The 24,034-nt window shown below is 51.8% G+C and overlaps 1 protein-coding gene across 1 annotated transcript in view; it reads left to right on the forward strand.

The window, feature by feature from the left end:
• The window catches only part of ERGIC1 (endoplasmic reticulum-golgi intermediate compartment 1), a 106,140-nt gene that overhangs the window by 75,314 nt on the left and 6,792 nt on the right, over nucleotides 1-24,034 (forward strand). The window contains exons 6-9 of the mRNA XM_007127542.4: nucleotides 6,178-6,282; nucleotides 10,989-11,049; nucleotides 15,242-15,342; nucleotides 17,967-18,089. Of these exons, the coding sequence (XP_007127604.1) occupies nucleotides 6,178-6,282; nucleotides 10,989-11,049; nucleotides 15,242-15,342; nucleotides 17,967-18,089 (390 nt within the window). The remainder of the gene's footprint in view (nucleotides 1-6,177; nucleotides 6,283-10,988; nucleotides 11,050-15,241; nucleotides 15,343-17,966; nucleotides 18,090-24,034) is intronic.

A 24,034-nucleotide genomic window follows, 5' to 3' on the forward strand; every position in this document is an offset into this window, starting at 1 on the left:
GCACAGGGAACTAACTATATTCAATATCTGTGATAAACCATAACAGAAAAGAATATTTTAAAAAGAATGTATATATGTGTATAACTGAATCACTTTGCTGTACAGCAGAGATTAACACAACATTGTAAATCCACTACACGTCAATAAAAACAAACAAACAAAGTGAGGCCCCCAAACCAGCAGTATCAGCATCACCTGGAACCTGTTAAGAATGCAGATTCTCAGGCCCCACTTTGGACCTACTGAATCTGTGTTATAACAAACCCCCCAGGGGATCCTGATGCCACGCATGTTTGAGGATCATTGGTCTAAGCTAGATCACCTAGGGAGAGGTGTAGAACGTTCTAAACCTGGGGTCCACAGACGCCCCAGGGAATGCAGATGAAATTCAAAGAGTCTGTGAACCTGGATGGGGAAAAAAATGACATGTTTATTTTTACGAAGCTGTAACTCCAATTTAGCGTTCTCTTCTATGATGGATGTAGGCAATGAACCATAGTAACATTAGCAGCACCCTTGACCTTGTCACCAATAGAAATTGCCGATATGTATATCACATTAAAATTGTCACAGATCATTCTGAGATGCTGTTTACATTCATTGCTGTTTAGAAATTAGAGTAATTTGTTGACCCGCGACCAGGTCTTATTATTTGCTGCATTAATAAAGAGGCATGTGCAAATGTTTGATCTATTTTAATTACTGTTTAAAACATCATTTCTTTCCTCTGTGATCCTACGCATTCGAAACTTTTAAAGCATTTAAAACGTAGGTGTCGGCAGACTGGCAACGGGTCCGTGGCACCAAAAACGTAAGAACCTGAGGTCTTGATAAGGATGCAGTCTGAAGACCGATTTCTGGTGCATGCCAGTGTTTAGAAGTGGGGAGGAAAGATAGAAGGAGCAGCCAGATAGGTAGGAGGAAACCAGGGCTGAGTGGGCCCCAGAATCTGGAAGAGAACATAAAGAGGAGGGCTGGTGCTGCAAGGATGGGGTGGACCACTGACCCATGTGCTGCCGGGAAAGCCCATGTGGGAGAGAAGGGGGCCACTGCACAGCCAAGCCCTTGGGATGCTGGCTGCAGTGGAGGGCACGCCTTGGAGATGAGGGAAGGCCAGTGTGGGCACAATGCAGGGAGGTGGGCCAGGCTCTCACTCTGCCTCTGATGCCCTCTCTCTGCCCCCATCTATGTGCCTGGAGAGCTGCTGCTCACACACAGGTCTCGTTGACATGGGTGCCTGAGTGGGAGCCCTCCCTCCCCTTCCCCCGCCCCTGCCCCTGCCATCATGATCCTTATGTTGGTCTTGTCCATATCACATTCTGACTTCCTTTGACCATTGCCCCCCGCCCCCCGCCCCCGGCTCATTCACTCATACATCCTGCTCTTGAGTGTCTGCTGTGTGCCTGGCTCCACGCTTGGTACTGGGGTGCAGTGCCCAGAGAAGCAACTGATGTCCCTGCCCTTAGTGGCACTTACAGTCTATTACGGGGTGACAGGTAAACACTCAAACAAGCCAATATGTAATTTGATGAAGCAGCCAGGAAGAGAATGAAGGGGGTGTTATGGTGGGGAATTAAGGAGGAGACCCACTGAGATAGGGTCATAAGGGAAGGCCTGTCTTCGGGGTTGAAAGATGGTTGAAGATGAACAGACGCATGCATGCCTCCCTATTGGGGGGGCCTCCCCTAGAAGGGTATGATCACCTGGGTTAAACAGATATAAACACCTCAGACGGTGAACGGGAGGGACCACGTTTACTCAGCACCGAGTATGGAGTGGGCACAGGAGAGACAGGACAACCACCCAGGAGATGGCCCAGCGCCACACTCTCCTCAGCTTGGCAAACATGCCCCAGGCTGTGGGTGGCTTCCCTTAGACAGGCTCCAGTGAGGCGCCCCGCTGGCTCTGGCTGAACTGGAGCTTACTGTTTGGGATCAGACAGACCTATGGTTGAGAATCCTGACTACAGTGCTCACTGGTTGAATGACTGACTGGGCAGTTTAGCCTCTCTCAGCCTCGGTTTCCTCATCTGTAAAATGGGATGATGATACTGTGCTCACAGGTTGTGAGTTGTGAACAGATTAAAATCTGTAAAGCACATATGGCAGTAGGGATGGGACAAGTCTCGGTGCCCTTCCCTGGCTGTCCTTATCTCCTGTCAGTGGGGTGTCTGTGATCTCATCATCTGGCACCCGCCGTCACTTGGCTGCAAGTGTGCTCATGAAATGTGCGTGGATAATGTCCAAGAAGTGGGTCTCCTCTGGTCAGGGGACAGCTGAGATTCTAGAAAAGGGTCACCCCAGCCCTCACCTTTTGGCTGCCGCCACCTATTGGGTTCTCACCCGACCCTTTACCAGTATTAACTCATTTAGTCCTTGTAACAGTCTTAAGGAAACAGGCACAGGGGATTAAGTGACCTGCTAAAGGGCCGGGAGCTAGGATTTGAACCCAGGCTGCCTGGCACCAGGGCCCCTGCTCTGTCTCCTGTACCCCTGCTTTTTGCTGCTTCTGGCCAGCATCTCGGTCACACCTCAGGCCAGCCTCTGCCCCCCCACCCTCGGAAGGTTAAGAGTTCGTGCCTTCCTGGAGCTCTCAGTCAAGGGGTGCTCAGATAAGAAAGCCAGCCGTGATGATGGGTGAGGTCAGCAGCTGGCCCCCGCCCCTATATCTCCCAGCATCAGGCTCTAACTTGCCCTGTGGCCTTCTTATCCATCCATCAGGAAGTCAGCCAGCAGCCAGATGTCAGAGTTCACATGTTTCAAGCTGCACCAGCAGCCCCCAGCAGGCCCCCAGCAGCCCGGAGTCCTTGCTTAATCACCCAGCCCCCCTGGAGGAGGACAGGATGGGCCAGGGTTTGGGGTCTGGCTCCATCTATATGTTTTTAAAACCTGTCGGAGACAATGACGTAGGTTCCTAAGTCACAGCTCTAAAATCGTCGTCTTTGCTTTCTTCCGCCCAGCGTGTGCTGGCGTGAGTCAGCCACCTGTGATGGATTCCGTGCCGAGGGGGAGTGGGTCACTGAGTCACAGCCTCAAGGGGCAGCAGCGGGTGGCAGATGTGCGGGGCGCCAGCCTCCTTGACTCACCTAACTCTGGGAGCGTGAGGCCCAGACTCCAAACCCGTTTCTGAACTCCGCCCACGGCCCTGTCCATGGGAGGCCCCATGTCACTGCATAGAAAAACTCTGAAGGATGCACACCGGATGCTACTTGTTTCTTAACTTCTAGGGGCGGTAGGCAATGGGGACTTGAGTTCTGACTTTATGACATGGATTTTTAATAGTGAAAATATATCTAGGTATTATTTATATAAGTAAAAATGAAGTTTAAAGTATTTTTAGAATACAGTAGGGTTTTCCCCACACCCTGCCCTTGTACATGCTTGTTCCGTCTTCTGGGAGGGTTCTTGTCTCTTGGCTCAAACATGTTCATCCTGTAAACCCAACCCAATAACACCTGCCATCGGCTTTGTATTCACCTCATTTAATCCTCCCATAACCTTTTTTGGTTATTATCCCCATTTTCTTGATGGGGAAACTGAGGCACAGAGTGGTTAATGACCTTGCCCAAGGTCCCACAGCTAGGAAGAGAGGACGGACTGGAGCCCACATGTGGCCCTCATCTGCTACTCTACCAGGGGTAATTGGGCCCCTGAAGCGGGCAGTGCTATCCCTCCAGGGAGATCTTGCCGAGCTGTTGTTTCTGTTCACCCCAGCCAGACCCAGCAGGTTGCCCTCTCCTCCAAGCAGCCCATGACACACTTGACTGTGAGCTTGCTGAGCCTGGGCCATGCCCTGTTAGCCTGGTACCTCTCACGTCAGTCCAAAGCTTAGGCCCTAGTGAAGACATTAATATTTCTGCAGGAAACCCACAACTTTGTGTTTGAGACAGGCGTGCTTATAAAATAAGCGGATGCTAAGCCGGAAACCTTATTCCTTCCTCTAGTGCAGCTCGTTAAACTTTTGTTGAGCTGGAATAAAATAAACCCAGAGTTTTTCAGTGTGGTGTTTGGGGCCTTTGCTAAACAGCCCCACCTCCCTCTTAATGCCTCTTTGTTTCCTGCTGTGGCCACTCCCCCAGGCCTCTCTTTTATTCGGGGTTCAGTAAATACCAAACTCTTCTAGTTTCTTACACATGCCCACTGACTGGGCAGTTTCTGATCTCCATATACTTGTTCATGCCGTTCCCACTACCCAAATGCCTTTCCCCTCATTCCTGGGTGATGCAGACTCATCTTCAGAGCCTTAGCACAGGGTGTTCTTTCCCCTGAGAACATCCACAGCTGCGTTGGGGGCCCTCCCCCGTGGCTCCCACAGTCTTTGCATCCCTCTGGTCCAGTGTAGGTCATGCAGTCTCATTTTCTGTTCCAAGTCTGTGTCACAGCAGGCCAGGGGCTCATCCAAGGCCAGGCTTTCGTCTGGATCATCTCCCAAGCTTTGTACCTCCTGAAAGGCTGGCTCCACGTGGCCATCAGCCCAGGGCCGCTGAGGTCAATGGCCGTGGTTTGTTTTTGTTTTTTTTTTAATTTATTTATTTTATTTTTATTTATTTTTGGCTGCGTTGGGTCTTCGTTGTGGTGTGTGGGCTTGTCATTGCGGTGGCTTCTCTTGCTGCGGAGCACGGGCTCTAGGCGCGCAGGCTTCAGTGGTTGTGGCTTGCAGGCTGTAGAGCGCAGGCTCAGTAGTTGTGGCACAGGGGCTTGGTTGCTCCGCGGCATGTGGGATCTTCCCGGAGCAGGGCTCGAACCCATGTCCTCTGCATTGGCAGGCGGATTCTTAACTACTGCGCCGCCAGGGAAGTCCGATGGCCGCGGTTTTGACAGGTGACCATAGCAAGTTTCTCCACTGCTCTGAGCCTCAGTTTCCTTTTTTGTAAAACGGGAATTACCAGGTGTCAAAGCCAAAAGTGCTGTTTTAAGGATTAATGTCATTTACTCATTCTTTCATTCATCCCATACATATTTATTAAGAACCTGCTCTGTGCCAGAGCCTGGGGAATACAGCATCAAATCAGACAAAAATACTGCCAGCATGATGGAGCTTATATTCTCGTGGGAGGACACAGATGAGAACAAGATGAGGATAAGACGGCGGGTGATGCTGAGTGCTTTAGCGGCGTAAGGGGCTTGGGGGATGTGGGGGTCAGTGGGGCCCCAGAGCAGAGGCCTGAGGGAGAGCCATGTGGAAAAGGGTTCCAGGAAGGGGGCACAGGCACAAAGGCCTGAGGACCACACTGGCACTGTTGCCGGTGCAGCAGGAGCCTGGCATGGCCAGAGGGAGTAAGCAGAAGAGGACGTGAGGATGTGGCTTCAGCTCAAGAGAAGGGAAGCCTTGGAGGGTCCTGGGCAGAGGGGTGACGGGATCAAACATTGGGTTCAAAAGGCCCCCTCTGGCTACTGTTGGGGAAAGGCCTGGGGACCCCAAGGGCAGAAGCCCGGAGCCCAGTGGGGAGGCTGCCGCCTTGTCTGGTCTAGGGAGGCAGTGGAGGCTTGAGGGCTCAGATGCTGGGCGTCTCGAGGGTGGAGGTGACAGCATTTCCTGATGGGTGGGCCATCGGTGTGAGAGAAAGATGGGGCCAGGATGACACCAAGGGTTGGTCTGAGCAGCTGGGAGGAGAGAGGCCCTCAGAGACTCTGTGGGGGCCTCATCAGCGCCGTTCACTGAGTAGACATTCATTCAGTAACTCTCACTGGCTGCGCTCTGCACAGCCTTGAGACCCAGGGAGGAAAGTGGGCTGCTGTGGTCTTGCCTTCAAGGAACCCCCAGTCTAGGGTGATGGGGCAGATTTGGGTGGGTGATGGTGTTGATTTGGAGTTCAAGGAAGCTTCGTTAGTCTGCAGGCCTAAAGGTCATTCCCCGACCCCCCGGGGGCGGGGGGTGGGAAACAGCCAGGAAGTCGATGGTGGGCAGCTGCCTTTTCGAGCCGTGGTCTTGTGCCAGGCACCCAGCTGGGCCCTTCACATGCACCCTCCCAGCCACAGCCCCAGCAGTCCTCTCGGGTAGACACTGTTGTCACCCCCTTTCCACAGACGAGGAACCAGAGGCTCCTGCAAAGTTCCACTGCTGGGAAGTGGCCAGGCTGGGGTCCAAATCCAGATCTGCCTGACCCCAGGGTGAAGCCCTGCACCCCACCCTCTGGGGCAGCCGACCCAACTCCTAAACTTTCCACCTCTCCCCCAGGTCCCGGGCAACTTCCACGTGTCCACACACAGTGCCACAGCCCAGCCACAGAACCCGGACATGACCCATGTCATCCACAAGCTCTCCTTTGGGGACACGCTGCAGGTGAGAGGGGCACAGATGGGGTGGCTGGAGGTGGGCGTCCAGGGGCTGCATCGCCAGAGCCTTCTGTCCTCCCTGGACATAGAGAGATGCCCTCCAGAGGGGTCATGCCCTTCGAGCCTCTGCTCCATCAAACAACCCCTCTGCCTTACTTCTGAGCACGCGGCTGCCGTGTCATCAACGTTGCACTCAACTTGGAACCTCGGCTTGAGACCGGGGCCTGGGGGAGGGGACTGGCTTTCATGAGCAAGTACTAAGTGCTCGTGCTTTCTCTGTGCCAGGGCAGCCTCGTGAGGCAGGAGGCGGCACCGCATCTTACAGACCTGGAGCTGGGCCCAGAGAAGCCATTTTGTCCAGGGCCCCCCAGCAGGCGTCTGCCTCGAGTCTAGTGCCCTGTCCGCTGTAACATCAGCACCCATGTCCATTGAATAGGCGTGAAGGAAGTGTCCTGAGACTCCTTGTTGTGATTTTGATGGAGAGGGCCACATCCAGCAGGCCCGGCCTGACAGTTTCCTCCCCATGGCAGCAGATGCTGACCACCTGAGCTCTGCCAGCTGCGGGCAGGGCAGCTGTGATGTTCCATCTCTCCTCCACCCCCAGCAGCACAGTGCTGAAGGGGAATTCTGCCACACCCTGCGTGACAGAGGGAATCGAGGCTCAGAAGGGGAAGTAACCGCTCCAGCTGTGGTGCTGGCATCGCGACCCGGCTCCTGACGCCAAGCCTGGCTGGATGAGAATCCCGTTTCCTGGTTGAGGTTGCTGGGTGGGTGCCCTCCAGGCACGGTGAGCTGTGCACGGGGCCCTCGCAGGCCCACAGGCACACACATACACACTGTTCCGACACCGTGTGCACGCACGTCTGCTCAGACTCACACGCACAATCATCAGACACACACCGAAAAGTGTGCCCTGACATACGTGTGCTCATATATGCTCCCTAAGACCACCCACTGGATACACACACACACACACACACACACACACACACACACACACACACACACACACACACACACACACACACACACACACACACACACACCCCACCCAGAGAGATACACACAGACCCACCCGGCTGGGACATCTCACATACAGACCCAGAGGCACACACATGCCTGCACTGCTCCACCACCACTACCCCCCGCCCCCCCGTACATGCTGCATACATCCACGTGCAGCAGAAATGCTGATGCTGGTTGAATGCTTTGTGTGTGCTGAGCACCTTACTTCACAAGCACGATCCTCTTTTACCCTCTCAGCAGCCCCAGAGGTAGATACTATATATTGTCTCCATTTTTCAGATGAGGAAACTGAGGCACCGAGAGGGTAAAGCCTGGTGCACAGCCTGGGTCTGAATCAGAGTCTGGCTTCAGGCCGCACCGCGGGGACCGCCTCCCGTGCCCTCTCTCACTCCTTTCTCCCTTTGTGTTGCTTGTGCTTCGTTCCCGGGACACCTTTGCCCAGCCCGACTGGCCCGGTCATCGCCTTCCCAGCCTTTCTGGAGGCCCCAGAGAATTTCCTCTGGGAGACGGTACTTAGGAACAGAGAAGGCCCAGTCTCCCTGGGCCAGACTTGCTGTCTACACACTCAGTGAAGCACGGCCTGCCCTGGGACTGTGGACTCACTTCCTGCAGGTGAATTCACACGGCCTTCACACGCACACCTCCCATCTCTCCATCCAAGGGACTGCTGTGTGGACGTTCCCCAGCCTGCCTTGCTGGGTTCAAATCCTGGCTCCACCACTTACTAGTTGTCTGACATTGGAGATATTATTTAGTCTTGCTAAGCCTCAGTTGTCTCATCTGGAAAATGGGGACAACAACTGTACCTGCCTCATAGAATTGTAGTGAAGATAAAATGAGTTAATGCACGTGAAGCTCTTAGAACAATTGCCTGGCACAGAGTGACCGGTCAGTGAAATGAGCTATGGCCACTGTAGTTGCCCTCTGTGCTCTCATTCTGCGCCAGGCCCTGCAGGGTAAGGTGCTGCTGGCCCACAGGGGCTCACACGGCCATGGGGGAGACAGACGTGGTGTGCTCACCACCCCAGTGGGACGGGAGCTGACAGGCCACAGGCAGGTGGAGGGCCGAGGGCCCTCCATATATGAGTGCTGGGCAGCACCCCAGTTGCCTTTGCAACCCACCAGCTCAGCAGATCCTCGACACAGCCGGGGAGGTAGGCACTGTGAACCCCAGCGTGCACATGGGGAGACTGAGACCGGAGTCACAACCCAGGGCCGTGCAACTCGCTGGCAGCACCACCAGAATCCACACTCCTTCCTCATGGGAACTTTCGACCTCTTCAGCCTGCACTGAAGCCTGCACTTTCTCACCTAGAGAGCAGTGTTTAGATGACCCTTTGTTTAACCCTCACAAGAACTCCTTGAAGGATGCTGGGTGGCACTTATTTTTCCTGAGGAAGAAACAGGGTCAGAGAAGTTCAGTAACTTGCCCAGAGTCATATAGCTTGAAAACCAGGTGTGTCTGGCCCCGGGTCTTCTTTGACTGTGCCTCATAGGTTCATGGATTCATCAGACCCCCTCAAAATTTCTGCTCTGCGCCAGGCTCTGTGCAAGGCTCTGGGGTAACAGCGGTGGATAAACCATACAGGATCCTTGCCCTCAAGTGAAGAAGAGATTAAATGTAAATAAACTTAGTTACAAGGGACAAGAGAAGCATAGGATTCGGGACAGTGATGTGGAGGCAGGGGCGGGGTACCCCCAAGCCTGGGAGGTCAGGGAGGGCTTCCCTGAGGAGGTGACATCTAAGGTGACATCTAAGCCATGCGCTAAAGGTGAGAAGGATTTGGCCAAGCACACGACGGGGAAGTCTTGCATATCACCCCTCTCCTAGAGAACCCACCGTATGGCATATCCAACCAGTCATTTTCATAGAAAAGACCCTCAAGGTCACTTTCAGAAAAAATGGATCAGCAAGTGTCCATGACATCAGAATGATGTTCTGTACATGAGATGCCAGAGGCTCATCAGAGTCAGCAGAGAGGGCTCAGCAGTGTCCATCTGGAGGGGGGAGCAGAGTTTTAGGTGGAGCGAGACACCCACGATAGGTTTAGGAAGGTGGGGGCTGACCCAGGCAGGTGGGTGTCATAGAAAGAGCACCCACCTTCCATGTGGAAGACCGGCCGTGAAGCAAGGCTGCAGGTAGGGAGGTGAGGAAAGGGCTACCGCCAAGGCCAGGGGACAGAAGAAGAGAGGAAGGACAGGGGAGGGACAGGGGCAGCCTTGCATTGCTTCTGCTGCTACGGAACAGGACAGTAATAGCCTTCTGCTTGGCCCTTATGGCGGAAATAGGATTTTTTAAAGATGTAGAACACTTAGCTGAGGATTTATCTATCTATCCATCATCCATTCAACAAATAATTATTGAGCATCTACTATGTGCCAGGCCTTGCACATACCGGTGAGGACGAGAGTGGTCCCTGCCCACATGAAGTATTGTATAATCTAGAGGGGAGGACAGAAATGAATCAAATAATCATACAAATGAATGTCAGATAAAACCCTGACATGCAACGATGTGAGGGACTATTCTAGCACTCTTGCCTCTACAGCTGCTGTCCTCTTGGGTTAGAAACCAAGTCTTTAGACAGTCAATCCCGAGGCAGCAATGGACAAGCTTTCCTCTGAGCTTCTTAAGAGTGCGCAGTTCTGTTAAGTGCGCGATAAACATCAGCGACCTGAGACCGGGATCGGGGTCAGGTCACCCACTGTTCCTGGAGTGGCCCTTGCTGCAGGAACCTGTCCCCTCCTACCTCTCTGACCTCTTCCCTTCCCACTCCTCACCCCCTTCCTTTCTAGGGCTACACGGGCTCTGTTTCTCAGTCTCCAGACTCATGTGTTTGCATGAGCTACTGGCGTGATTAACTTCCCACTTTCCTACAAATCTTGGTGTCAGTGTCACTTCCCCCAGGAAGCCCTCCAGGATGCCTACCCCAGCAGCTCCTGTTAACCATGCCCATGATGACATGCTCCGTGAATCGGGCATACTTTGTCCTGCTTTAGATTCTCCTTGAGGCTGACCTGGTTTCCCGTTGTCCTCAGAGGAGAGGTGGGACGTGGCCTTCAGCCCCTGCCAGGGGGACACAGCTGGGACGGCTGCCGTGAGGAGGAGTGTCTTCACAACTGCTATATGTTCCCCACAGCAGACAGGGTCGGAGGCCAGCAGCCCTGGGTCCTCTTTCAGAGGGCTGTGGGGGTCTCAGGAGGATCATCCTGAGACCCAGCTCTGCCTTTGCTTGAGTTTTCTGTGTGCCTTAATGGAAAGAGCCATTCCATGTAGGCTTGAGGTCAGACAGACCTGAATTCAGAGTTCAATTCAGCCACTTACCAGTTCTGAGATGCTGGACAAATTTTGGTGCTTCTCCAAGCTTTGGTTTGCTCTTCTGTAAAATGGGCCCATGGTCCATCATTAGGGGCATTAAATGAGATGATGCTAAGTACCCAGGACTGAGTGTCTCATAGTAAGTGCTCAAGATGGGACGCCAACTAGTGCCTACCATGTGTCAGGCCTCTGCTGCGTCTGTATCTTGCTCCTCACAACGTCTCTACGAGACAGACCATGCAGGATCCCCGTTTTGCACACGGGTAAGGTCCCTAGACCAGGTTGCACCTGGCCATTCTCCCACAGCCAGGAGCAAGCCTAGACGTGGTAGCATCCTGGGGTCAGTCCCTCACTATGCTTCTCCACAGGTCCAGAACGTCCACGGAGCTTTCAACGCTCTTGGGGGAGCAGACAGACTCACCTCCAACCGTATGTATCCCATACCCACACTGGGAACGGCTTTCTGCCCCAAGATTCCCAGTGCAGCAGGGAGGGAACCGGGTGGAGAGGGAGGGAACGTTTACCAAGCCCTCGCTGTAAGCCAAGCTGTTAATGCTTCATTCCCACAGCCTGCCTGTGAGGAAGTGGAGTTATCCTCATCTCACAGAGAAGGGAAGAAAAGTGACTTGTCGTGGCAGTCCTAGGCACATCATTGCTGCTCCATGAATACCGGATGTTATCATTATTATTATCGTTACTGCCACATAATTGTTGTCAGTTGAGATAATCACCCTAGATCCCACAGGGAGTGGCGACAGAGCCAGAATTCATCCTGGCTCCAAGTGGCACCGTGAGAACAGGGCTGTGGGTGGCTCAGCCAGATCTGGCCACCTGGGCTGCCCCCCATCCCACCCCCTCCTCCTGCTTCAGCCCCTCCCACCCACGACTGGCCCCTCCGTGAGCCTCATTCCCGCTGGGCTCCCTGGCACCTTGGCCCAGATTAAAGAGCGTGCCACGTCTTTACAGACCTGCAGAAGAGCACACATACCTACGAACCTGTGCAGACGCACGTGGGGCCTTGCACAGAACGGGCCTGGGAGGTCTGTCTGCTCGAGCGGATCCACCCACTGGGTCCTGTAGGACAGGTTACCAAGACTTTTCTTATTTCCTCACCTGAGCTCACCTTTTCACCCGTATTTCCTTAATCATTTCTTAAAATACATTCACAGGCAGACCTCGGAGACATTATGGGATCAGTTCCAGGCCACCTCAGTGAAGTGAATATTGCAATAAAACAAATCACATGAATTTTTTGGTTTCCCAGTACATAGGAAATTTATGTTTACACTACACTGAAGTGTATTTAGTGTGCAGTAGCACTATGTCTTTAAAAACAATGTAAATACCTTAATTTAAAAATACTTTATTGCTAAAAAATGCTAACCATCATCTGACAACACAGGGTTACCACAAACCTTCAATTTGTGAAAAAAAAAAAAAAAACGAAAAAAAAAACACAGTGTCTTTAACGGGCAATAAAGTGAGGCAATGAAACGAGGTGTGCCTGTACTCTCTACCAGCCTAAGCACGGAATGGAATTGGGGTAATCCAAGCAAAAGAGAACTACCCTCCATGACCTGCCCCAACAAATCAAGCTTCTCAGTTCTCCGTGTCCCTGGGAATCCTTGCCCGTGAGCAGAAATCATTTTTTCCAAGCAGCTTACCTTCTGATTTTTGTGCCTGGTGTTCTATCATAACCACAATTCGTGTACAGTTTTTCCACTGGTAATGGAGGCATGGTTGCCCATCTAGCAGCTCTGCTGTGTTTTAAGGCACTGTCTTTTCATGGAAAACGTCTGTCGTTTCTACCTTTTCACCATTGCAGTTAACGCCTCTGATATTTACAAGACTTGCTTTACATTTACCGTATTGCTTCCCAAGCTGGGTCCGTACCCACTCATGCTGCTTCCTGCAGCGTGTCAGCGTGTAAGTGCGCCCCCTGGTTTTCACGCAGAAGCCTGATTATACTGGAGGGAGACGATTCTTCGTATGGTGGGGTGTTCATCGCGGTTCTGCGTGCGGGCAGTGTATTGTCCCAAGGGGCCTGTCCCCACCTGCTTGCGTTTAGCCTGGACCTCTCAGCTGCCTGATATTGGAAGAAGATCAAGCTAGGAAGGCCCCAGGGTGTGCAAGCTGATGGAGGGTGTGGGCAGAAAACCTTTCCTGCTCCCGGGCTACTGACGAAAGCCATCTCAGGTTGGCTTCAGTGGAAAGAGAGATGCATGAGATGCACCAGACAGCCAGGGCAGAGGGGGCTCTCATTTCCTCAGCTCTCAAGCCTGGTAAACCGCCACCCCCCGTCCCCGCCGCTTGTCCCTCTGCTCCCAGGTACCCCGTGGGGGGCTGCTTCTTGTCATTCAGGTCTCAGCTCAAATGCCACCACCTCAGAGAGACCCTCCCTGACCACCTTTTGTACAGTAACCCCCGTGCCTAGCAACACACCTGTTTTTCTTCCTAGCATAGACCACTCTGTTTGAAGATACTGGCAGTGACTCTATTGTGCCACAGGCCTTAAAATTGGTCATTGCCTTTGAGTCATCAATTCTACTTAGAGGAGAGCAAGCTACGGAAACAAATAAGAGAGTGTGCAAGGATTTAGGAAAATAATGGTCATTTAGGTCATTGTTTATAAGAGTGAAAATGAGCCACAGCATCAGTGTCTGGCCCCAGGGGCCTGGTTGAGCACACTGTGCATGGCCTTGCTGGGGGATGAGTGCAGTGACCGTGATGTGTTAGAACCTCACTGGTGTTCAGGCAGCAAGCAGCTATTGAGCACCTGCTATGTGCCAGGCACTGTGCAAGGGGATATGGCGATGGATAAAACCAATGCCATAGACCTTACGCTGTATCTTAGACCTGAAACAGCGTCCGTGGTGTTCAGTTCTCAGAAGAAGGTTCAGTATGATCCAATTTTACATTTATGTTTAGGGAAATAGAAATATAAGTATAAATAGAAGTCTAGCAGTGCATACATGAGAATGCGAATCTCCGATTTTCTGTGGAGGGTGGCTTTGTGGGTGATATTTTTTTTCTTTACGATCATCTGTGTGTTTTACAAATTTGAACAGAGCTATTACAGGTGTGATTTTCATAAGGCATTCACTCTTATTCCTTCAGGTTTTTAACGCGGGGCCATGGGCATTTGGAACTCCTTATTTCAAGTGTGGTCTCTGTGCTCCTGGCTGAAAATGCAGATTCTGAGCCCCACCCCAGACCCACTGAACAGAACCCTTGGGGTGAGGCTCAGGTGTCTGTCTTTTAAATCCTGGGTGGCCCTAGTTCTCCTGACAATCTGAGCACCGGCGGGGTTCAACAGAGGGATGTTGGGGTCTTCATGGGCTTAGCCCTGAGGCTGCAGGACTTTTCCCAGGTCTTTAGAGGAGTCAGGTCTCAAGAGGGTTCAAAAAACACCACCCTTTCCTCACTAAGACGCAGTGTTGGCAGGAAGAGGCTGTGAACACCATCAACATCCCCTACCCCTTTACAGAAGATGAGTCCAAGGACTCAGGACTGACTCAGCCAGGAGACCAGGATTAGAGCCCACAAGCCTGAATTTCTGTGTTGTTTTAGCTGCGTGGTCCCTGACCCGAGATTCTAGAAGGCAGCAATAGAGGGGTCTGTGAGCTTCTCCCAGCATCCCAGAAGGCCCAGGGGAATATCACCTTTCCCGGGATGCTATTTAGCAGCTTTGGGCCAGCATTCTATCAGCCTAGTGTTTGATTCCGGTTACCTCATGCTTATCAAAAGCTGATTCATCTGTTCTTCTATTCATGCCTCTGTCCAGTCAGCCCTCCATCTATTCATTCATTCAATAAGCATTTGCCACTGTCCACTTTGTACCAGGCCTTGCGCACGGTTCTAGGGACACAGAGATGAGTAAGGCTCAGTCCCTGCCCTCTGCAGTCTCCCCCATCCAGTGGGGAAGGGGTAAGAGTTACAGTGGAATATCACAGGACCAGGTGGAGGAAGAACTAATCTCCCATTAATTGAAAATGGGGAAAGAAATGAATCAGTCATTATAGATCGGTGCAGTTTTTCTGGTTGGTGGATTCTTTTTTAAAACTTGAACCCAGTTTTTTCCAAAAGTAACAATATTCAAACAGGACGAGAGGGTGCACAACAAAATGTGACCTTTATCAAATCCTGCCTCCTATCCCGCCCCCCACCAGAGGCTAAAACTGCTAATAGTTTCTTGGGCATCTTTTCAGAAAATTCTTCTCTACATTCTTCACACATGTAGAGGAGTGAGTCTTCCCTGCCCCAAATACATGGAAACATGTTATTCACCCTGGTCCCTAACTTAGTTCTTTTCACTCAATGATACCCTCTTAGAGAGTGGCCTCTTCCACACCCCCTCCTCAGCAGCTGCCCTGTTGATGGACATTAGGGTTGTTACCAGAATTTAACATTATATACAGTGCAGGAGTAAAGATACTGACCTATGGAGTCTTTCATTTCCTGGTGCCCAAAGGGAGAAATGACGAGGGGTCTTTGGTGGTGAAATTGTGCAGACTGAGTACCTCCCCACACCCTGCATTGGCAAGCAGGTTTAGGGTTGAAACGAGCTGCCGGCCGGGCAGTACCCGTCCCCCTGCCTCATGCTGCTGTGTCCTTCCCGCAGCCCTCGCCTCCCACGACTACATCTTGAAGATCGTGCCCACGGTTTACGAGGACAAGAGTGGCAAGCAACGGTACTCTTATCAGTACACGGTGGCCAACAAGGTACACGGGTGGCAGCTGCGTGCAATCGCGCCCTCTGCTGGCTGAGAGCCGAGGTGACAAGTGTCTGGGCGCGATCTCCTCTGATTCCCTTCAACGGGCCTTTCCTGGAGGGGTGATCTACCCTGGGTAAAGATGGGAGGCCAGTCTCAGAGTCAAGGGGAGGAAATCGAACCGGGACATAGGGTGTGATCTGTTGGAGAAAGAGCGGGCAGGTGGCCTGTCCCAAAGGTCTAGGGCTTGCAGACATCTCCACAGCCCTGTATCTGGCCCTGGTCATTCAGGCACGGGACCCTGATTGGTTAGCACACAACAGATGCTCTGGCTCGTGGGGCCCAAGCTCCTTATTCAGAATCATGAGGCTTTGGAATTACACCAGATGGCTGTTGGTTAACAGGTATGTCCCAGGACCCCAATACTCAAATTCACGGAGATGCAGGCAGGCCTTGGTGGGAAGCAGAGCACAGTCAGAGCCAGCAGAATGGGGTGACAGACAGTGGTTTCAAGCCAAGACAGCCTCAGACTCCCTGGAGATGACCCTGCCATGGGACATGAATGCTTGAAGCCCATTGGTTGAGGCACCCCCAATAGACTCCTTTACACCAGGACTCTCCTTCTTTTTCTGTTCCAGGACCGCCCAGACCCCTTAAGGTGATATATTGTTTGGCTCTAATAATAATAATAGTAAGAGTAGTAGCTATCATTTATGGATTACTTACCATAGGCTGCACGTTATGCTAAGCTCTCTACCTCCACCATCTTTTTCAGTCATCAAGACAGCTCTGACATTGGGACTATTATTGTCCCCATTTTACAGATTTGGCCACTGAGGCACTGAGAGGTGGTCCTGGAGCTATAACATGGCTGAATGGGGATTAGAACCAGCTTCTCCTCCAGCTCCACAACATGGTCTCTTGATCACATCACCTGTTCAGTCTGAACCAGGGACCTCTGAGTCTGCCAGGCTGGGAGCTACTCTCTCTTGGGTGACTTGGGGTCCCTCTACTCTGCTCCACCTGCACTGATGCTCTGGTGTAACTCTCCGAGGCAGAGGGGTCCTGTTTCTTGGAGGGCATCTCACTGGAACCCTCAAGTGCTGACAGCATCTGACAGATGAGAGAAAGTGGAGGCAGTGTGAACAGAAAGAGTGTGGGCTGTGGAGCAAACTTCCGTTTCAAACCTGCCTCGGTCACTCACTAGCTCTGTCACCTGGGACAAGTCACATAACCGCTCTGTGCCTCAGTTTACTCATTTGTAAAACGGGGATGGTGCCCACCTCATAAGGTTGCTGTCAGGTGAGGCAGTGTTTTTAAAACCACCGAACCCACAAAGAAGGCTTTGGCAAATGGTACCTACTGCTGCTATTTTTTTTATTATTTTCCTCTGTCCCTCAGCTCTGGGCTGCGACCCAGACAGTCACCCTGCCCCATGAGCTCTCCCTGGAGAAAGCTGATCTTGTTTTGCCCAAGGCGCCTTCCCTTGAGGCTTTGGCAGAGGCCCAGCAGCCAGGACAGCTTGCTCAGCTCTCTCTGCGGCCTCAGCCCTGGCCTGCCCTGTGAGTGCATGAGGCTGCGCCCATCGGGGCCAGTGGCAATCCAACAGAGGAGGCAAGTTTCAGGGTTGTCCTTGGAGAAGCTGCAGGGCTTGGGCCTTAGCATTTGGGGTTGGGGCTAAAGTCTGGTCTCCAGTTGCTGAGGACAAATGAGACTAACTGAGAGGTTTTCAGCATCCTGAAGTGGATGCACTGTTAATTCAGCCCCTTGGCATCCTTGGAGTCCCGGCTGGTGCCTTCTGAGGAAGGCTTGTGGTGGGGCTGTGCCCTCTGACTTTCCAGTTCTGTGTGTGCCTTCTTTGAAGAAGCTTGCTCCCCACATCTCTCTCTCTCTCTCTCTCTCTCTCTCTCTCTCTCTCTCTCTCTCTCTCTCTCTCTCTCTCTCTCTCTCTCACACACACACACACACACACACACACACACACACACACACACACACACACACACACCCTCAGGATGTCATGAGGACTGTCCCCTCTTCACCAAGCTGTCCAGACACCCCTGGGGAGATTGGGCCATTCGTTCATGGTGCTGCAGTATTGCACATATTTTTACATGCCTCCGTCTCCAGACTGTGGGTCCCTCTGGGGATGGGGCAGGGCGTACTCCCCTCAGGGTCCCCAGCAACCAGCAAGGGGCCAGCACATAGGAGAGATGCTCAGTGAACTATCACTGAATAAACAAATGGATTCTGCATGGCCCAGGAGTTGAAGGGAGAAATAGGCCTTTTCTCAAACTGAGCCCACTCACACTTGTCCTTTGACAGCTCTGCTCTCCTATTTTGATTCTGGTGCTGCTTCCAAGGTCATGCAGTCCATTTCCAAGCAGCCCAAAGGGTCCAAAATGCTCCCAGTGAATGGCGGCCATCCAGATGCTGATGGCAGAGCTACTCGGGGGAAGGGTGTGAGAGGAGGGGTCCGTGGAGCCTGGCTCTGCAGGGGGAGGGAGGGAGAAGAGCCCGTTCTTGTGGGTTTCTGGGGACGTTCTGCCACCCACCCACCGCCATCCCCCATGCGACACGGTTTGAGCCTGAGTCTCACATCCCCATCCCCTGTTCTCTCTTCTTCCACCCCAGGAGTACGTTGCCTACAGCCACACTGGCCGCATCATCCCCGCCATCTGGTTCCGCTATGACCTAAGCCCCATCACGGTCAAGTACACGGAGAGACGGCAGCCTCTGTACAGGTTCATCACCACGGTGAGTGGGCGGGGTGCCTGCTGTGAGCTCCTTCTCCTGGCACCCCAACCGGTTCTCCAAGAAGCAGCCCACAGGGCTAGGGGCTCAGCCTGTCTACATAAGGCTGGGACCTCTAGGATGTTTAGAAATGTCATCAGAAGCACAACAATATCGATGGCATTTCATCAAGAAAATCTTCCAGAGGGGAATACCAGTCAATCACTTCGTGCCTTAAGCAATTCCATCTTTATATGGCTCAGTTAGATGTTCCTGATTTTCTCCAGTTTTTTATTTTTATGGAAATTATTCTTAGCAGGGCTTATCCTTTTCTGTGTAAGTTTTACAGTGAAGATTTCACTCATTTTTTTCCATGTCCATTTCTAACTCTAGCTGCTGATATTGTCAGGTTTTTTTCTTTCTTTCCTTCCTGCCTGTTCTCTTTTTTCTTTTTTGCCATTGTCTCCACCAAGTCCAATCTTCTGTGAGGTAGCTTCAAGCTGATGTCAGTTTTCTTTGATGCTGACTATTTCTATCAAGTACTATCCTGGCTTCCCATTGAAAATGTCCTTGGGGTCAGAACAGCCAGGTCACAGTGCCCTGCTCCAACCAAGAGGCCTGGAGAAATTCAGTAAGCCAGAGTCAGTGAAGGTGGAAGAGATGAGGTGATTTTCCCTCCCTCTTAGATTTAGAAACTGCTTTTCTACCTCTTCATACTTTTAATAATGATTCAGAATTAGGTGTCCAGTCTTGGCTCTTTCATTTCCTGCTCTGACTAGGTCTGTATTAGGACTCTGTTACAGGAGAGACAGGACCGCACATCAAGCTGGGTTGAAGGATAAGTAGGCTTCAGGTATGGCTAGATCCAGGTACAAATGTCTGGGATAGGTCTGTCTTCATCCTGCTCTCCTCTGTACTGGCTTCATTTTCACATAAAATTTACCAGTAGAAAGTACCTCTTTCTCAGTAATCCTACCCCAAGTTTTGGATAGAATGGCACTGTCATTGGCCTGGCTCAGGTCCCATGCTATCCTTGTGGCCTGGAGAATGAATGGTGTGCTCCAGTTGGCCAGCCCCACCCAGACTGCAAGGATAAAGATTATGAGGGGGTGGGGTTCCCCAAGAGAAAAATCAGAGGCCAGTTACCAGAAGAGGAAAGACTGGATGCTAGGTGGCCAAAAGGCCAGATGTCCACTACAAGGTCTCCATCTTATAACTGATGAAATAAAAATAACAGTCCCCACTTTTCCTACCTCCCAGGGCCTCGTGGAACTCAAAGCAGATTACGAAAGGGAAGCCTCTGAAATTATAGAAAGCCATGTGGATACAAAGGGTGTCAAAATTTGGTGCTTATATGAGCCTCAAAATGGCCTTTTACTGTTCTCTGACTCCATAAAAATTTGAAACTTCTGATCGACCAAGGGCACCTAACATAAGCTAAGACACCAGACACAGATTGGGAGAAGATATTTGCCACACATATAAGGAAGAAGTATGCTTCAGAATTTATACATTAAAAAAAAAAATTCTACAAATCAGTAAGAAAAAGTGACCAAAAAGAAAATAGGTAAGGACTTGACCATTGACAGAAAAGACCACACTGGAAGTGGAAAGGTGCCCAAGTTTACTAGAAATTGGAGGAATGAGATTCAAAACAACCCAATTCAATCCTATCAGATTGGCAGAAATCAAAGATCTGCCACTGTAAAGATTGGGAGGATGCAAAGCAAGGGGACCTGTGTATACTATCTGGTGTAAATGGGGTCAGCCACTTTGGAGGGATACATACTAACCCTTTGGCTCCAAATCAGGGAATCTGTGAGCAAGTGATTCTACCCAAGGCCCCACAGGGTAGCACACTAAGTGGGTCTTGGCGCTGATTCTCAGCCAGTACTCTTACTGCATACCCAAAATTGGACAGAAGCGAAGGGACAAGGAAGCACCTCTGTGTGGGCGTGGTCTGCATCTCAGAGGCCCTGGGGTCTGCGGCCTTGATGATAGCAGAGAAACCCCTGTGCCCACACCTCACTATAGGGTCGGGAAGGATCTTCATGGCCCCCTTCCTGTTTCCCCTGCATTCCAGGCAGCTGAGGCTCTGAGTGTTGAGATCCCTTGTCAATGGCTGAGAAATGAAGCGACTTCATTGATTTGCTAAATGTTTGCTAAACTTTACCATACGCCAGGCCCTGTGCTTGGCAGCAGGGATAGCAAGTTAGATGCAATCCCTGCTCTTAAGCTGCTCCCCAGCTGGTGGGGGAGATGGGCGAGCACACAGAACTGCAGTCCCATCCAGCAGGGGCTCCAATGGAGCTGTGCACCAGGTACCCCAGTGGCAGACTCCCTTCTGTTTGGAAGGTTCAGAGAAGGAAACCCCAAGATGAGTCTTGAAGGGTGAGGAGACGTTTTTTAGACTGGTGAGTGAGGGAGAGAGGGTCTTGGCAAAGGGAATAGTACATGCCAGGGTGCCCAACATAGCGTGTCTTGTGAAGGCCATGTGGCTTCTTTCAATGGGGAAGGAATTATGAGAGCTGGAGGTCCCAAAAATCCCAGGGGAGGAGCCCATCCTGCATCACCCAGAGGCCTTCTCCTCCTCCCTTTGACCACCAGCCCCTCCTGCACCCCAGCCCTGCCCACCTCCACGTGAGTGGGGACCGTGCTGCAGGGAACCTCCTGACATCATTAGCCTGGTGGTTTTTCTGAAGGCCCCATGCTGCCATTTTGGTTGCCACGACAACCGTGGGGTCAGCCCAGAGTGAGCCAGCCGGCTGTCCCTGGCAGATGGCGTCATTGTGGAGCTTCAGAGGCCTCTGTCACAGGGCGGCAGATGTGGGGATGACACTTGCACGCAGACACACAAGCACAAAGACCTCCGGGAGCCCTCGCCGGGCAGGGTGGAGGTGGGGTGGAAGTGGAGGCACCTGCTGTGACTTCTCTTTCTCTCTTTATGAAATCAAACACTTGTGTGCATTGGGGGCCTCTGCAAATAGCTCCTCAGAGGGGCTGCTGAAGAGGGGGCTTAGGCTAGGATGTCGTCATGTGGCGGCCGCAGGGCTGCGGCGGCGGCAGCTGTGGGTGGGCTGGAATGAGGGTTGGGTGCAGCCAGGGGCGGGGGAGTGGGTGTGGAGGGGAGAGGCATTCTAAGTAACAAGTACCTGGCTTAGTCGGGGTTGCACCTTCCAGGCTCTTATGGTCTGGAAAGGGCCTTTTCTTCATGCCCTGCCTGAACAGAGGGGACGCCCTCCTCCTGGAAGCCTCCAGCAGGGTGCCCGGGCTCCTCTCTCTGGACACCCAGGGCACCTTGCTCAGACCTCCACTTTGTGCTGTTCCAGAAAATTCCACCACTGAGAGAATAAAACAGATGGTGTTTAACAACATGAAAGGGATCCCTTTCAAAGTGCCCCCTCCCACACATGCACATTTGTCCCCTACCGCTGCCACTTGCTGAAGCCCCTTTTTGGAGATGGCCTTCAAGTGGGTGGTGGTGACAGATCAGGTGGCTTTGGAGGTGTCACATCACTTTCCTTGTGTGTGTTTTATTCTATTTGGGGGGAGCAACCAGAAGTCACCAAGTACCAAATTGGGTCAGTATGGCCATGACATTTTTGGTCCACGAAAAAGTAGCAGCTGGTGATGATGACATGCCCCCTTTGGATAACAGGGATAGCTGAGTTAGACATCATCCCTGCCCTCGAGGTGCGCCTTGCCAGTGAAATAATCCCCCAAAGTTTAGATTGCATTTCATAGTTGCCAGGCCTGATTATGATGAGCTCCAGGCCTGACTCACCTCTCTGTCCCTAGCATCCGGCACAGGACTTGGCTTGGATGTAGGTGCTTAGAAATATACAAAGGATAGCTGCTTAAAGAAGTGATCATATAGCTGCACTTATTAAGCACCTACTAGGTGCCAGGTAATTTTACAGTCCTCTCCTTTAACCCTCCCAGGAACCCTCCAAGGTAGATGATATCATTCCTGTTTTAGATATGAATTAATTGAGGCCCAGAGAGGTAAAGAAACTCTTCCAAGATCTCACAGCCAATAAAGTCAAGGCTGAGACTTGACCCCCAGAATTGCCTCTGCCATATCCTCCCATCACCAGCTTGGGAGCCTTCATTTTCCAAAACAAAGGCTCTCAAGGATGTTCCAACAACAGAGCCCCCAGAAGCCATGGAGCCCTTGATAGAACACCAGGATCATTTGATACAGTGACTTCTGTCCTGGGAATCAAGAAGAAATATTATAGCAGGAAACAAGGCAATATTATGAGCATGTGTGATAAAATCACAGTCACGGCCATGCAAACCATAAAAAAAGCAAACTGTCCATCTAAGAATGGTTGGCTGGTGGTGCGCAGGTTTTCCTGCCCTTATCTTACCTTTCACTCATCTGTCTGGGCACCTGCAAAGATTTTCCATTGACAAAAGGCAGCAGGTGTGTGGAGTGGGGGGCACATAGGATGGTTAAAAACAAAAACGAAAACAAAAAACTGAAAGGAGACAAACTTAAAACTGAGAAGGTTTTACGTCTGAGACTATGTGAGTTGGGAAAAGACCAGCTTGGTAGCTGGACTGATAGAACAGCCGCTTCTGAGCCTCCATTCTCTCCTACTTGGGCTTTCCTCGGTGTGTCTCTCTTCCCAGGACTGTGAGGTCCAGGAAGGAGGGCTGGCTCTCAGTCACCTCTGCTCTCCAGACCTGGCATAGCCCGGGCAGGTGATAAGTGGGTGTGAAACAGTGAGCAGACACATGGAGGGTATACACCTTGGTCCACTCCCCACAAGACGATTTCTGTTATCTGAGGGGCAGAACAGAACCCAAATTAGCAGCCCTGTTATTCAGGCCTGGAAATGTGTATGTAAAAAAACCACTTCCGTTCTGGTCCTTCCGGACGTTTGAGCAAAGCTAGTTCTTCCAGAAGGTTGTGTACCAGGGACTGATTGCTCCAACTGAGTCCGAACACCGATATCACAGTTGGAACAGGAACTCCTGGTACTTGCTTTTCTAGGGCAGGTTCTGAGACGAATAAGGAATACTAGAAAGGCATGGGCTCCATTTTATAAACTACACTATTTTTACAGCCACACAGCGTCTTACTTCATAAACTTCCCTGAGGGAGCCCCTTACCTTTAGGACATTTGATATGTAAGACTAAAGAGAGCCGAGAAAACAAAATATAAAGAAGCCATCCAGGCATGCAGATGGGAACTGAGGGGAGCCTTCAGGTCGGGGAGAAGCAGGGTGGAGGAACAGGAAAAAGCAGGCCCTTTGCAGCCTCCCAGACCTGGATGCTCGTCACCCTTGCCTACTTGGTAGCTGTGTGACCTTCGACAAGTGGGTCCCTCTCTGAGCCTGTTTCCTCACCTGTGAAATGGAGCGCACCCCCATTTGCCCTACTACTTGCAAAGAATGAATGAGGCAGAAGAAAGTGCCATCTCAGGCCTGGCACATAGTAGGTGCTGCACCGAGGTGTTTTTTTCAGAGGGGGCGGTGGGTATTTTGCAGCTGCAGCCACTGTAAAAATGGCAGGGAAAGGCCTCCACTCTCCCCCCTCCCCGCCCCCCGCCAGGCTCCTGGACTAAAGGGTGCAAGTGGGCAGTCTGGCAGGCGTGACACCACTGACTGGAGACCACCACACCCTCTCCTCCCCACCTCCCCACCTCTCCCAGGCCCAGTCATCAGCTTCCCTTCCACGACAGCCTCCACCTCTGTCCAGCCACAGCCCTGGTGTCCTCATCCGAGGCTCCAGCCTGTCTGCCGCCGCCGGCATCTGATGGGACTCCGATTCATTATTTATTTCCTCGCACTGTGCCTTTTGCACAAGCTTTTCAAGCAAGGCTGACTGTACGAGGAGAGTGAGCGAGCAGTGCCCAGGCACTTAACGGTGGTACATCAGGCAGCTAGACAGGGCCTCGTGGTGAACCCCATTTCACAGATGAGAGAAACTGAGGCTCTGAGAGGTCAACTGGTTTTCC

Source organism: Physeter macrocephalus, chromosome 2, assembly GCF_002837175.3.
Source record: "Physeter macrocephalus isolate SW-GA chromosome 2, ASM283717v5, whole genome shotgun sequence".
NCBI classification, from domain to species: domain Eukaryota; kingdom Metazoa; phylum Chordata; class Mammalia; order Artiodactyla; family Physeteridae; genus Physeter; species Physeter macrocephalus.